Genomic DNA, 14,208 nt, shown 5'->3' on the forward strand with positions numbered 1-14,208 from the left:
TAGGCCATCTTTGCGTTCTACGGCCAGTAGAATATAAAGCACATTTTTGATCTAGACTGTCAACGCCATACTTCGTGGTATTATAGAAGTGAATCATTTCTGGTTTGTCGACATCAGGATCTTGAGCTGCGGAGGAATGCATTGATGACACGAGTAATACAGCCTTCTGTTTTTTTGGTACATGTGAACAAAGTGACATTTTCCGAAAAACCATAAAGGGAACTTCCAATTTGTCTCGTCCTATTAGGCTGAAACTCCGGAGGTATTTCCGATTTATTTTTTTTCAAAGTACCGACGTATGTCAAGTTTTTGGTCTTCAAAACATTAACCAATTCGATGGATGAAAACCAGTTATCAGCCGTTATGTTTCTATTGCTTCCTTGAATAGGTATTGATAAACGTAGTACTGCTTGTGTTGGAATCAACAATTTTTTTTCAGTTTCAGTAAGCGTATTCCCATAAGTTTTTGGTTTGGTTAGTTTCAGGCCATATTTGCACGGTTTCTGAGGTATATACATTTTAAATTTGGATCTTCCTCTAAAACTTATAAGCATTTCATCCACACAAGCCAAATGTCCTATAGTGTAAGCAGCTTGACAATTTGCAACAAATTTCTCAAATATTGCAGAAATAGGTACTAGCGGATCATTCTACTTTCGTTGTTGTCTGGTTTCTGAATCATCAAATCTAAGGCATTGTAATAAAATAGCAAATCGATTTCTGTTCATAACACAGAGAAAAATATCTCTGCCTGTCCCATCCGTTGAAAACAACGAAGTGATATTCTCGTCATTTGATTTGAAAGCCGCAGTATATATAAGTAACCCTAAAAAGGCATTCAGTTCAATCATGTCCAAGTCACGTAAATCCGATTTTGTGGGATCCTTATATAAATCTTTCATTTTTGATAGCTTTTGATTAGAACATTTAATAATTTCTTCTAACATATTTACGTCTAGAAGGCACGTCCACGATTCTTTTTCGGATATTTTGTCTCGCTGGCGCAGAGGATGGCGCAATCCAGGAAGTTGCCTTAATATATTATGTTTTGGTGTTCTCACATATGAACTTACTAATGGTGTCTTAGACCAATGAGATTTAGATTCTCCTCTTTTTCCTTTACCATAAAAATATTTATTTTTGTTTTCCGTTTCTAAATTTTCATCACATTGTTCATCTTCCTCCAAATATTCACTTTCTTCTTGATCAGTATAACTGTTATGATCACTAAGAATGTATTCAGAATCACTGACATCACTATCATTGTTGTGATCCGTCTCAACTTCATCACACCACCTTGTTAGGGTTTCCTCAAAATCTCTGTCAGTTACTCGAACCCTTTTTCTGGATGGTCCCGAACAAGAATCCATATTTCTATGAAAAATGATAGAATATAGAATCCCTATACAATAAATTCTTTAAAAATATTAAAAATATTTTATTATTTACCTTGTAAACTCACCGGTTTATATATTAATCGCGTAACAATAGATGAGAGTCAGTTAGACTCCAAAGATGCGCGCAAAACTTTAAAACCAAATAACGTAAACAAAACAATGTTGTTGATCACTTCAAGCTTTCAAGCGTACTGAAGAATATTAGATTCGAGGGTACCTCGAAGCTTGAGCGCTGATGCGTGCGCAAACAAAAAATATTTTGATTATAAATTGCACATGGAGTCAATTTGACTCCTGACTGTGGTTAAGGGTTAACCATTTGTAACGAATAGTATCTATCCTATCGATAAAAGTGTGATGTGGCTCAAGAATACAGTGAATGAAACATGGTGACTGTTTTCTTAAGCTGTTCATAATTTTTTACTCCAGTAGAAATGAGATTAATTAGTTTGAAGTCATCCGATAGAAGACAATCAATCAGTACAATATTATACTGAAAACAGGGTTGTTTCCACTTTATCAGGTTTGATGTTTCAAATATTGTTAGGAACAAGTCGAAGATATACGTCGTGAAGCCAGTTGTAGTAGTAGTGTTTTACAGTGGGTACATTATACAACAGTCGTAGATAAATATAATTATAGTTACCACATTATCAATTAAAAATTAAACCGATTTTGAAATTAAATCTTATATACTATTATATGCTTGAGAGATTAACAAACTTCTTTAAATTTTTTATGAATCTCTTCTTTGTGTTATTAAAACAGAAATTTAGCAAGCAGACCTCGTAAACTTTATGTATCATAAAACCCGTAAACTTTTTCGGATAAAATAGCCGAGCAACTTGGTTTAACAAAATGGATGTGGTAGGATTAAATATGAAATTCAATTCCGTTTTGACAAGCAAAAACTTTTGGAATGCATGAATATATTTTTTGAGTAGTACATCAAGAACTTTATTAAAGTTTGTTGTCAAATATTCTCGTGATCTATTGTTTCCGTTTTCAAGTTTTTAAGTGTTTTTCGAGAAGTTTCTGGCAATCCACAACTGATCATTTATCTAAAGATGGAAACGTGATATTTGTTCACTGAATGAAAATAAAATGGAATATATTCATGTCTAGGTTCCAATCTTGAAAATGAAAAGTTTGCGTGTCACATGTTGAAAGATAACGAGAATTAATTCATAATATTATACCTAAAAGCTTCTTAAAACAATTGATATTTAATTCAAGAAGAAAACTTCATCAAAACTATTAAATGGTTTCACATTTCACATGTATCAAGTAATCGCGCCGGGTTAGAAGGACCCTATATCAAATTCAGATCCGAAAGTGTAATAAAAAGGGTTTATTCGAACAGACACTTGTCAAATGATTTATTTTAAACATAATTTATGTACATCATGATGAATTATAATTGAAAGAATATACAAAGTTTAGCAAAACGTACGATAAATTTTGGAGAAGATAATATTTGAATTGAAATCACATTGAGGGTCTAAGAAGGTTTATTATAGACAACACAAGTAAACTATATGCCTACAAATGCCTACATCTCTCATTGTATTTACTGTCACACGATCATGAGCAAAGATAGCATCGTTTCTTTGGTGTAGAGCTTAATGTTTGTCATTGAACACCAACTTTTTGTACCTTGTATACGGGATCATCTTCCAAATAAAATTGAATTCTTTTTCGCAAATTTTTAGGATCGCAGCTGATAATTGATCTGCTTTTACGGTGCTTGAGGCAAAGCTTTTTCGAGAGTTGTTTTAAAAAGGGGCTCGTTTGTATTTGTTCTTCCTTTTCACCACTTGCAAGTCGGTAATGTTTATAAATTACAAAAGCATTGTATGCCGAAACATTCAAAAAGTGAAAAAACATTGCTATAGGCCATTTTTTGTTCTTCTACCAACGTTGTAATAGCTGCATAGTTGGTCCAATACATCGACACCTCCTTTTGTTGCATTATAGTCAGTAATGATGTCTGGTTTCCTTTTTTCGCTTGTTTCCTCGTTGATGTGGCTATCACGATGCAGAGAAGAAACTAATTCTACAGCTTTGTTCTTCTTCGGAACATATAAAACCATTCCAAGTTTCTGATGAAACCAAAAAGGCTGGAGTGAAATTTCCGTGATTTTTTCGGAAAAAATTCTGGTGGGATTTCTGGCTTTTTTTCTCAAAGTGCCGACAAGGCTTTAAACTTTTTTCCAAAAAGAAAAGAGGTATGCTGGTAAACCAATTATCTTAGCTATTATTGACTTACATGTTCGCAGAATTAAAAAAAAAGTGTAATAAATATTTTGTCTCGTAAATAGTTGCGCCGGGTCAAAATAGACAAAAGTGTTAAAATGTTTTGCTTGTGGGCTCCGGGATTAAGACTGGTAATTCCCACCTGCCAAGAAGGGCGAGAAAATCAGCTAGACATGGAATAAAAGAGATCCGCCTCTCGTAAGTGACTCAGCTCTTTGAGGAAAGTAAATAGTGAGCCAAAATGACCCGGTGCGACTACTTAAGGGTTAATGGATCTGTGTAAGACCTAGACCATATTGGAACTATTTTAGTATTCTCAGATTATGAATAAATTGTGAGTAATTATAATGGCTGATTTCAGTAACGAAAAGAACTAGATTGTAGATAAGTATACTAGATTGAACTTATAACAACACGACTTTATCTTACTTCTATTTTTATATCAGTCTTGTTAGTACAGTAGTGAAGCCAATAAATTACAATGTAGATGAAACTCGTTTTCTGGCAACGTTCTGAATTTACTCACGTGTAAATATATATCATAAAATGGGTTTCCCCATTTTTTTCGAATTTATCTGTATTAATGTATTCTAGAATGCTATATAAATATGTTCTCTTTCGAAGCTCTCTCTTAACGACCTACGTATTTATCCTACAATGGTTTCAACAATACCAGATGATTTATTTTTCTATATTAAAAGAAGCCATAAATGTTATCGAATCGACAATAATAGCTAAGAAAAGCTAAGAAAATTACAAAAACGTTTAGAACCATTATAATGACTCATATTACAAAGATACAGTTGCTAATTTTATCGAGAATCAATAAAGCAGCAATTAGTAGTTATTTTCAATATGATATCAATCAAATAAATTCAATTTTATTGCAAAATATCTATTATACTATGTATGTATGTTTTCAAAAAATACGATAATTTTTTAGCAAGAAGTCGTTGGATAAGAATCTAGAGCATTATAAATATTCCTCGACCATGGCAAAAACCTTAGAAAACAGTAAAAAGTTAAAAAAGGTAATAGTAGGATCGAACACATTAAAAGAAAAAGAGAATTTAACAGAAGAATGAGGAAACATAATATATGAGGATGGTCCTAGAAGTACCTGACCTGTTTAGTTAAATACACATTTCTCAACTATTTTCAATAAGTTCGATACCCTTTTTATAATAAGAATCTCTTCATTGTTGGAAAATCCTTGACCATCAAGCCATTATTCAAAGTCTAGGTACCGAAAATAATCCGAGGCTAGATCTGGCGAATAGGATGCGTAAGGAAGTAATTCAAACTTAAATTCATTAGTTTAAGCCATTGCAATAACGGATATATGAGCTGCTGCATTATCTTGATAAAACAATACTTCCTTCTTTGCCAAATGGGGCCATTTTTGTTTGATCTCTTCGCTCAAACGTTACAATAAGTTCGAATAATAATCGCTGTTGATTGTCTCCTTTTTCAAGATAATCGACGAAAATTATTCCACGCGCATACCAAAAACCCGACGCCAAGACCTTGCTTGCAGTTGGAATGGATTTTGCCTTCTTTGGAGTCGGTTCTTCCTTTTCAGTCCATTATTTCGATTGTTCTTTTGTTTTGATGTGAAGTGATGGAACCACGTTTCATCCTTGGTCATGAAACTACGCAAGAAATCGGTTTTATTTTTGTGAATCTCTCAGTCGACGATCATCCATTACCACTTTATGGATTTTATTTATTTCGGAATGCGTCACCTCCATCTCTAGGTCTGGTCAGGCACTTCTGGGATCATCCTCGTACAGTCTACAATTACAAGTCCCATGGAAAAAAGTTTAACTTCAAAATTGTAGGTAATGAAAAATTCTACAACTTTTGTATTCACATTATATTCAAATAACCTTATAGTTTATGTCATCATCAAGCCTTTCAATCTTTTGGATTATGTCTATCGCTTATAGCACTTTAACATCCTTTTTTGAGGTGGATTACTTTTCTTGGCTGTTTTTGTTATTATTTTCCATTAATTCCGGTTCCGGCATTTTGCCCTCCAGTTCACTATATTAAGTGTTACTCAATTTCGTCTTTCTCGGCCTGCCTCTTTTTGACCACAATGGGGTCGATTGCGTTATTCCCTTTTCATCATTTCAGTTAGTTTTCTTCTCACTATATGCCCAGCCCGGTTGAGTCTTTGTGCTTTTATGTATCTCACTATATTTTCCTTCTCCAGTTCTTTCTCTATTTCTTCGTTTTTCCTTGCTTTTCTTTCTTCCTTCTGTATTGTGTACGGACCTGTTATCAGTTATCATTATCATTCTCTCGATTCTTTTGAGTTCTTCTTCTTATTCCTTTTTGTTGATTACTGTTTTTCCATCGCTTACGAGATTACTGGTCTTATTAGGGTTTTGTACATTTTATTTTATTTTGTTTGATTATGTTTTTGTTTTAAGATAGGTTTTTGTTTTTTATTTTTATATACTTTTATTATATTTCATTGAATAGCTCTTATTCAATATTTCAGTTCTGAAAAATAATCTGGTTTATATCGAATAATATAAAACCTTTTAACTGTAGTTCCTCGTTGAAAGAAGATATTTGTGGTGAAAAAAAAAATGATATAAACGGAGCAAATAAAGTCTTGAGGGCATTCCACTACTATGTCAAACGTTGATTTGACAATAAAAAACTCAACTCAACTGCAGGTATATAGGAAAAATTTCATTTGCGGTTCAATTTTAAATTTTCTCTAGTGCCATCTTACAATGCCCGGGAGTATCAAAGTTCTGTTAAAAATATTTTTGCCCACAAATTGTAGAATTTGTGTCACGCTGTTAATAATGGATATGTCAAGGTAAAATGGATTTAAAATATATGTTCAAATCAATATTATACGAGTTTGTGATTTGTCATAAATTCGATAGTACAAATACTAAATTATTTTTTGCAAGTTATGATATTGATGATAATTATTATGTAGTGTGCAAAGCTATATACAAGTTCTTAGGGCTCATAAATTGAATCCTCACAAGCTTACAATCATCAAAAATTACTGTATGATGAAACTGATTAGAAACATAGGATTTGATTTTTGAAAAAAACCACAGAAAATTTGAAAAAATTAATGAACTCTTCATTGGAATCGATAGAACTATCAGTATAATTTAAAGTTTGGAGATGATTTCATGCAAATGTTGCTGGTTCATCCCTGTAGACATTAGCCTTAACATGGTCGTACAAGAAATTATCCAAAGTCGTTGAATCACACGATCTAAACGGCCAATTGACTGGACCAAAACGTGAGATGAACTGTTCACCGAAGACGGCTCTCAATTTGGCCATTGTTTCGCGTGCCTTGTGGTATTTGGCACCGTCTTGTTGAAACTGCATGTCAGGCATGTCCAATTCTTTCATTTTGGACAAAAGAAATCGTCAATCATCACACGGTAGCGCTCGCCTTTCACAGTAACGTTCCGGCCATCGTGAGTCGTTTCCACAATACGTACACTCAGGTGTTTGTACTTCATTTTGTAAAAATACCATAGGAAGCAGCTGTGACCTGTCAAGAGCTGGTTAATAGCTCTTTTATTAGTCGTCGTGACAATTCAGCTGAATTCTCTCTGTCCATCGTTGTTACCACGTCCGTATTGAGATCTGCCTCTGTATATCCTCTTATGCTCGAAAGCCAGGAGGTCCACGGACCCGCCACCACTAGGACAGCTTGTGCAGAGATAGTCTGTATCATCGGCATCGCTTTACAATATTTCTCTATTCTCATCGTCTGGCGTCTAACCAGACCTCTGCCCCATACAGAAGAATTGTATGAGTTGTCGTTATCAGCAGCTTTCGTTTCTCTGACCGTGGTCGTGGATGCTGTTGAACATTTTACATTTTTGAATTAGAGATTTGGATAATTTCATTTTATTTTTTGTCGGCACTAATGAGTATTATATCGTGATAAACTTTATCGGTCAGATTATTTATTTCCTTTTGTTAGTTTCGTTCTTTATACATTTAATTAGTTGTAACGTTATACATACAGTCATTTTGATGTTTTCTCAATTAATGCTATGACTGTTAAATTGTGTATATTGCTTACGATATTTTCTAAGTGTCTTACACAGGATATTTCTATGTGTTATTGCGATGAAGGTTGTTCCTGTACTGAAAGCTGTGGAACAAATGAAATGGAATATTCAATCTGGTAATTATGCTTGTATAGTGAAATTATTTCATTCTCATACTTTCTCATATTTGCTTAAAGTTAGTTTTAACTTTTAAAGTTCATGGGAAACAACGAAAAGTTTCTTTTCTCATATATTAGTTATTGTTATTTCATTTTCCTCATTATTCCAATTTTATACTCAATTTCTCAGATAAAACTTCCATTTTATAACTAACCTTGAGAACAAAAAGTTGCCGATAACAGATAACAACGAATAATTATTTTGTAACTCATCTTTGGATATTGACATTGATTGCTGGAACTTTACTTTAATAAACCTTATTTTTTGTTGAGAATTTATTATAAGAGAATCAAATTGGAAAAGCTCATAAAACTGTTCAAAAAACCCTGCATTTGATAGTCATACAATGCAAATTTGAATAACGTGACATATGGGTATAGAGAAGCAATAATTAGTTATTAATGGTAAGTTACAACTAACATCCCTCTTGTTTTCATGTCTCAAACTCAAACTTCTAGAACGTGTGAATCATTTGTCACTATCTTTATTAGCAGCACTCATAATTTGTCTATCCATTTTGAGTGTTTTGGAGTTTGTACAATAACAACAAGATATCAATTTCAAGTTGAATCTTGCGAATAAAAGAAGTGGAAATATTGTAGTTTGATTTGCTGTCTTCTCGAACCACGTTTCTTAAGATACCAGGTATACTTATTCAAACATTTTGTTTGACTATGTCAAATATACTAAATTTGATTAAATAAAAATTATGTTGTAGGAATGAAGAAATTCAACTCTGCCCAAATGAATTAGTTTGTTGTTTAACGCTCGATTATCCTCAACCTGAAGATTTGAATTTAGATCCTTCTTCATCAAGAATTTACAAGGAAAATATTATGTTGATAGCCAAGGACGTGGAAAAGGAGGTAAGGGAAGCAGCTGAATTAATTCAAAAATTAAGAGGAGAAATGTTAGGCGAATAAAGTGTTCTATTTCAAAACTGTTTTATTCAAAAGTAATTTTATTCAGACACTCCTTTTTATAGTATAACAATTAACGTGTAATCATCCTGTATCGAGGAGACTGATTAATATCAATCAAAACAGTACTTTTACAAATTGGATTTTTTGAAACTTAATGATTTCGAGGAAATAGCTGTTGTTATTAATAGGAAATTTCCGGAGGACTCTCATCGCAAACTTTTCTCATTTTTATTTCGAAATAAAACGTTTATAATTGGAATATTGTTTGTTTTTTCCAGTATAAAACTTTACGTTGTGTTGAGACATTGGAGAAATAAGGACATAATTATATTTTGTTTTGAGGGAAAGATAAATACTATAATAATAAACGCAGCGTGATAGTAATAATGGTTATAAAGATGTATCTCAAGTCAATAAGAGCAGAAAGAAACGTGTATATATATATATATATATATATATGTATCGCAGTTGGGTTCAGTTTATAGTAAATAGTCGTAGTGAACAGAACGAATTATGAAAGTAATCGAAGAATTTAAATGAATAATCATCATAGATTAGACGAAAGTTGACAGATTGAAGGTATTTGTGAGTTTCATGGACGGCAAGAAAAACCGACGAAGAAATTCTGATCAGAATAGAAAGAGAACATGAATTAATGAACACTATAAAAAGTAGAGAAGCAGCATACGTAGGACATGTAGTATGGAACGAGAGGTAGACTTTGCTTCAGCTCTTGAAGGAAGCAAAAATAGAGAGAAGGGGATTGGTCAAAAAAAAGGATGTCGTAGCTCCAAAATATCAAAAATGGTCAGGGATATGTTCCACAAGAAAATTGATTCATACCATCTGATACAAGATAAAATGGTCTTAAGTGATCGCAAACATCCATCATTGTATTGCAGAAGAAGAAGAAGCAGATTAAGAACATTATTGTAATGAGGTACCACAGATGCTTTGGTTTGTTTATTATCGGGAAAATTTCCGCAAAACTTTCCAAAGTTTCCCTGATATAAAAGTGATGGAGCCTACCAGATGCTCTTTAAAATTGAATAAATCTTTTGCAAATACAAAAGGCGGTAATTGATTATTCACACTGTATAGTTTCCATTTTCAATAGCTCCATGATCAATAAATCGTAGTAATTAAAAATAATTTCATACATTTATGCATCGGTACGCACATCACTTCAGCTTTTATGTAATAATGGTTCAATTAAGTTCAATTTAAAATACATGGGTATGCTCTTCACTTCATTTTCATGCAAATTCTATGCAGAGGAGAAATATTTCGAATGAAAATCGGATGCATATTTCTGTTTGATGAAATAGAACAGCGTCGGTTCAAAGCGAACTATGTATTTCTAACGGAAAATCGGACAATATAAATAAATGACCAAAAGAAACATCACACTATGATTCCGAACACTTCACAAAAAAATCGAGATATTATTGAAAATGTCATATAAAATAATAGTAAATATATTTGCGTTATAAAGGGCGTAAGATAGACTGTAATGGCGGTCATACTTGGAAACCGAAACTATTTAGTAGCTAACCATCCATTACATCTTCACACATTATGCCAGCGATTAATTGACTTTTAATAATTTTTTTATATCGGAATATCACTAATTGCACCCATTGTAACTTTCGAAATTGTTCGCACATGCTCTTTAAATAATTCTGTCCTATAAACTTACATTTTCTCTCTCTAAATTGTTAACCGACACACTTAACCCCACTTTCATCTTACCCTTGTTATCTTAGTATATAATGCTTAGTTACAAAAAGGAAAAGAAAAATTCTAAATTATGCAATAGGAGACTTCATTCCGCTTTGAGAAGTTATGGATCATTTTATTTTCTCTGTAAACTGTCATCCGTTATGATTCAATGAACCAAGATAAATTAGACTAGGAGTTTCTCCCAAATATAGAGGGACTAAATCCTAGGATGAATGTGAAATCAACTTAAATCTGAATAATTTGACTTGAAAAAAAAATAGTCGTAGAGCTGCAAAAGGTTCGTCGTGCCTGAAATGATCATGTAGTCATTGAATAATTCTTCCACTTCGAGTTTTTCCAACTTTTATAAAATTCGCGGGATCGTGCATCTTCATGAAGTTCCGTTATTGAAGAATAGAGAAAACCAAACCTATTATGAATCCAATTCACTTGAAATAACCAATTATTTTTGATGATTATTGTATTCAATTGCTATCTCCAAAACTCCAACTCCAAAAACAATTCACCATACTCTCTATTAAGGTCCGAATGAAGATAGGTTTTTCATTTTTCTTCATTTAACTATACGTTTGAACATTCAAGAAAAATATCATAATATTATATATTATGGAGTTATTTTCACTAGACTTTCCAAAAACTTTCTAAGTTGGGCACAAGTAGACATTCAAATATTAATTGTGTCTGTAGGAAATTCGTCCTTACTATTTACTATTTTGTTAAAGTTAAAATGAGATAATTCTCCATTCGAAACTAATATTAGGACGTTATATTTGTAAATTACTTATAGTATCCCTATGTTAAGCATATGTGCCACCAATGACTCCATCGCTTACTTTCCTTCCACTAGATCTTAATATTTTTGCAGAGTACGAAAATGGATTTTACAGAAGAGATTGCTGAACATATTCTTCATATACCGACGGATGTTTGCTACTCTACTCAGGTTGTTTTAATGGAAACACTTAATGTTTCACACTCTCCTTTCCAAATCTCAAAAAAAAAACTGTGGAATTTTTCGTCGGTGGAAAGATTTCTATAGAAAAGTGCGAGAAGTCTTGAATATGCTTTTGATTATCTCAATAGAAAAATTTACATAAGAGCAATATGGGAATTATGCTTATGAGAGTTTATTGGAGGAATTTTCATCATAATAGAGGGATGGAAAAAAATTCCAATTTGTGTTATGAATTTACAAACGTTACAACGGGCTGGAGTTTATTCTCAAGTGTTACCAGGATGCCAGGAAGAAAAAACAATCAATCTACTAAATAGAAAGTACTTGTTGATATTAATCAAATTGGACTAATTTATTTTCTCATTAATTTTGAAATTTTCTTATGATATTAACAACAAAGAATGTGGATTATTTTTTCTTACAAAAAGGTACTCTTCTAGATAAATTATTGGAAAATACAATGAGCTCAAACAAAATGTATTCATGTCTTTTATAAAATTGGAAAAGCTTTTGAATGAGTTTAGCTACAAGATTTACGTAATCAAGTGAAACCAATCTAGAATTTCCGAAACCGTTGTTTATATTTATACTGAACACACTATTTACACTACCACTATACCAAAATGACACGGTAGGTGTGTTTCGATAACCAAGTAATCGTCTTCAGAGAAGGTAAACTTCAAACTGTAACTTAGTTATCGAATCGCGTGTCGGTCAGTCTAATTGTGAGTGTTGGTATAATGATGATGTAAACAGTGTGTTCCGAATAATTATAGCCATTTGTTAAAACTTATATCAACGACACAAATGAATAAATTTAAGATATTACTGGTGAGATATTATAAATACACATTTAATAGTTGCAAGTACAGTTGAGTAACAGATTTTATTTTATTTTAATCAATTAGTAGACATACTTTTAAAAATAGTTTTACTCTATACCAATATTTTGATTGTTTGACCCGTTTCCTTTATTTAAGCCTGCAAGTAAAAAGAGCTGGGGAAAATTCAAGAAGCTATTAAGAAATTTGAAATTCATCATAAAATATAAGTCAAATATAACTGTATCGCTTTCAACCGATTGGAATTTCGTCCTGAACTCTCTCCTGTTTTCTATCGACCGGAAAAATGTACTTCGAATCAGTTATGCAAGTTTTAGAGAACAAAGGAATGAGAATGAGACAACGAAAACTCAATTGCTACTGAGAAGCTTTTCGTACAATATTATAATCGACGTTGTATCATCACCATTTTATATTGTTAATTTTCTGTGAAGACTTCAGTCTAAAATTCCATATGAAAATATTGCTTCAAATCTTGGAGCATTATGAAGATAGTAAGGAAAGTAATTCTATTTCAAATTTTATAAAAAAACGTGTTATATTTTTGGATTCTGTCTGAGTTATATGATCAACACTGTTAAGGAATTCTTTGTTCTGATCTCTGTAGTATAATTCATTTAGACGTATTATATTTAGATTATTTCTCCACATTTTTCAGTTTGCGAAATTCTAGTTTCTTCTAGAATCATGAATTCTCAATAAAAGACAGTTGAGGGAAATACTTAAAATCAATGTGAAAAGAAAGCCAAAAAATTCCTGAATGAATTGACAACATAGCAAAAAGTTTGGAAATGATTTTTTTTCAAATATCCTGTCATTAAGCAGGAGTAATAAGTGACGCCAAGTTTTAAATTCGAATTCCAGTCACAACTGGCGGCCTCATTGAAATATTTGACGAAAGTCCATTCACTTGAATGACAATAATTAAAATCCTGAATCTATTTCGCATTGAAAACGTGACTCAAGTTTCAAAATGTTGTGTATACCTTGATACCGAACTGTTTATGAAAGGCTAGATCATGAAAAGGCATTCATATAGATTTAATGGAATTATGCGCGGCTGAGAAATTTTCCTGATTCTGAAATTTAAATGAGAGGTCGATTCAAAAGAGATGTGAAACGGTAGGTTTTTGATGAGCGACGTAATTTCACTAATGAATGTAACCCGAGAGTCGAGCGGGGCTTTTTATTCAATAGGTGATTCTATATAAACAGCAGCAAGAAAAATGTTAAATTTTTCTCTTAGAAATTATTTGAGCAAATAAGGAACATCATCTCCTAAGCTCTACCTAACCTTACAACTTCTAATTGGTAGTTCTTGTTAGCAGTAATTTAGATACTAATTATACAAATTGGATATTTATATATGAAAGGAAACATTTGAAGTTCGTCTTTCTGATGACTTCCAAATGAATTTCCTTTTGGTGTCGGGTTATTTTAAGACAAAGTCGATATTTCCATGGAAAAACCTTCTCTTTGAAAAAGTATCAGAAAAAAAATTGTATAGGACTCTGGATATATACCAATCAAATATTGGGATTCCAGCACATTTTTTGAGTTTGAGCTTGAATATGGGTGCATCATTTTTCAAGATTCAAGATCTTAAGTAGAAGTATGAGAAGCAAGTGTAACTTATCTAATCCTGACTTTAGATTAAGACCAAAAGTAGTTCATACAATGTCTTAAAATTGAGTAGTTTAAGTCTGCTTGTTATATGAATTGAATAATTTTTCTATTTATGTTTATCAATGATATTTTATGTATACCCCATAGTTCAGAATAATTACTAATATTCGGAGTAATATTGAAATGAAATTGAATGATACCTACAGCAAATAGTTAACACTTGCGGAATGTAAT

The 14,208-nt window shown here is 32.2% G+C and overlaps 1 protein-coding gene across 2 annotated transcripts; it reads left to right on the plus strand.

Moving 5' to 3' along the window:
- The first annotated feature begins 7,679 nt into the window (after positions 1-7,679).
- Positions 7,680-9,006, plus strand: LOC130447412 (uncharacterized). 2 transcript variants are annotated; one of them, XM_056784218.1, is made up of 3 exons: positions 7,680-7,842; positions 8,604-8,751; positions 8,871-9,006. In XM_056784218.1, exons 1-3 carry the CDS (start codon positions 7,709-7,711, stop codon positions 8,880-8,882), a joined length of 294 nt encoding a protein of 97 aa, XP_056640196.1. In that variant the 5' UTR covers positions 7,680-7,708; the 3' UTR covers positions 8,883-9,006. The 2 variants fall into 2 exon arrangements, with proteins under 2 accessions (XP_056640196.1, XP_056640195.1); XM_056784217.1 differs by lacking the exon at positions 8,871-9,006 and having other exon boundaries at positions 8,604-8,855.
- The last annotated feature ends 5,202 nt before the right edge of the window (positions 9,007-14,208 follow it).

Source organism: Diorhabda sublineata, chromosome 8 (assembly GCF_026230105.1).
Source record: "Diorhabda sublineata isolate icDioSubl1.1 chromosome 8, icDioSubl1.1, whole genome shotgun sequence".
NCBI lineage: Eukaryota > Metazoa > Arthropoda > Insecta > Coleoptera > Chrysomelidae > Diorhabda > Diorhabda sublineata.

Excerpts from the sequence above, each read along its gene's own strand:
- LOC130447412 (XM_056784217.1), top strand. The coding sequence starts at position 7,709 with ATGACTGTTAAATTGTGTATATTGCTTACGATATTTTCTAAGTGTCTT. Across the intron at positions 7,843-8,603 it reads GAAATGGAATATTCAATCTG|GAATGAAGAAATTCAACTCT; the intron begins GTAATTATGCTT and ends ATTATGTTGTAG.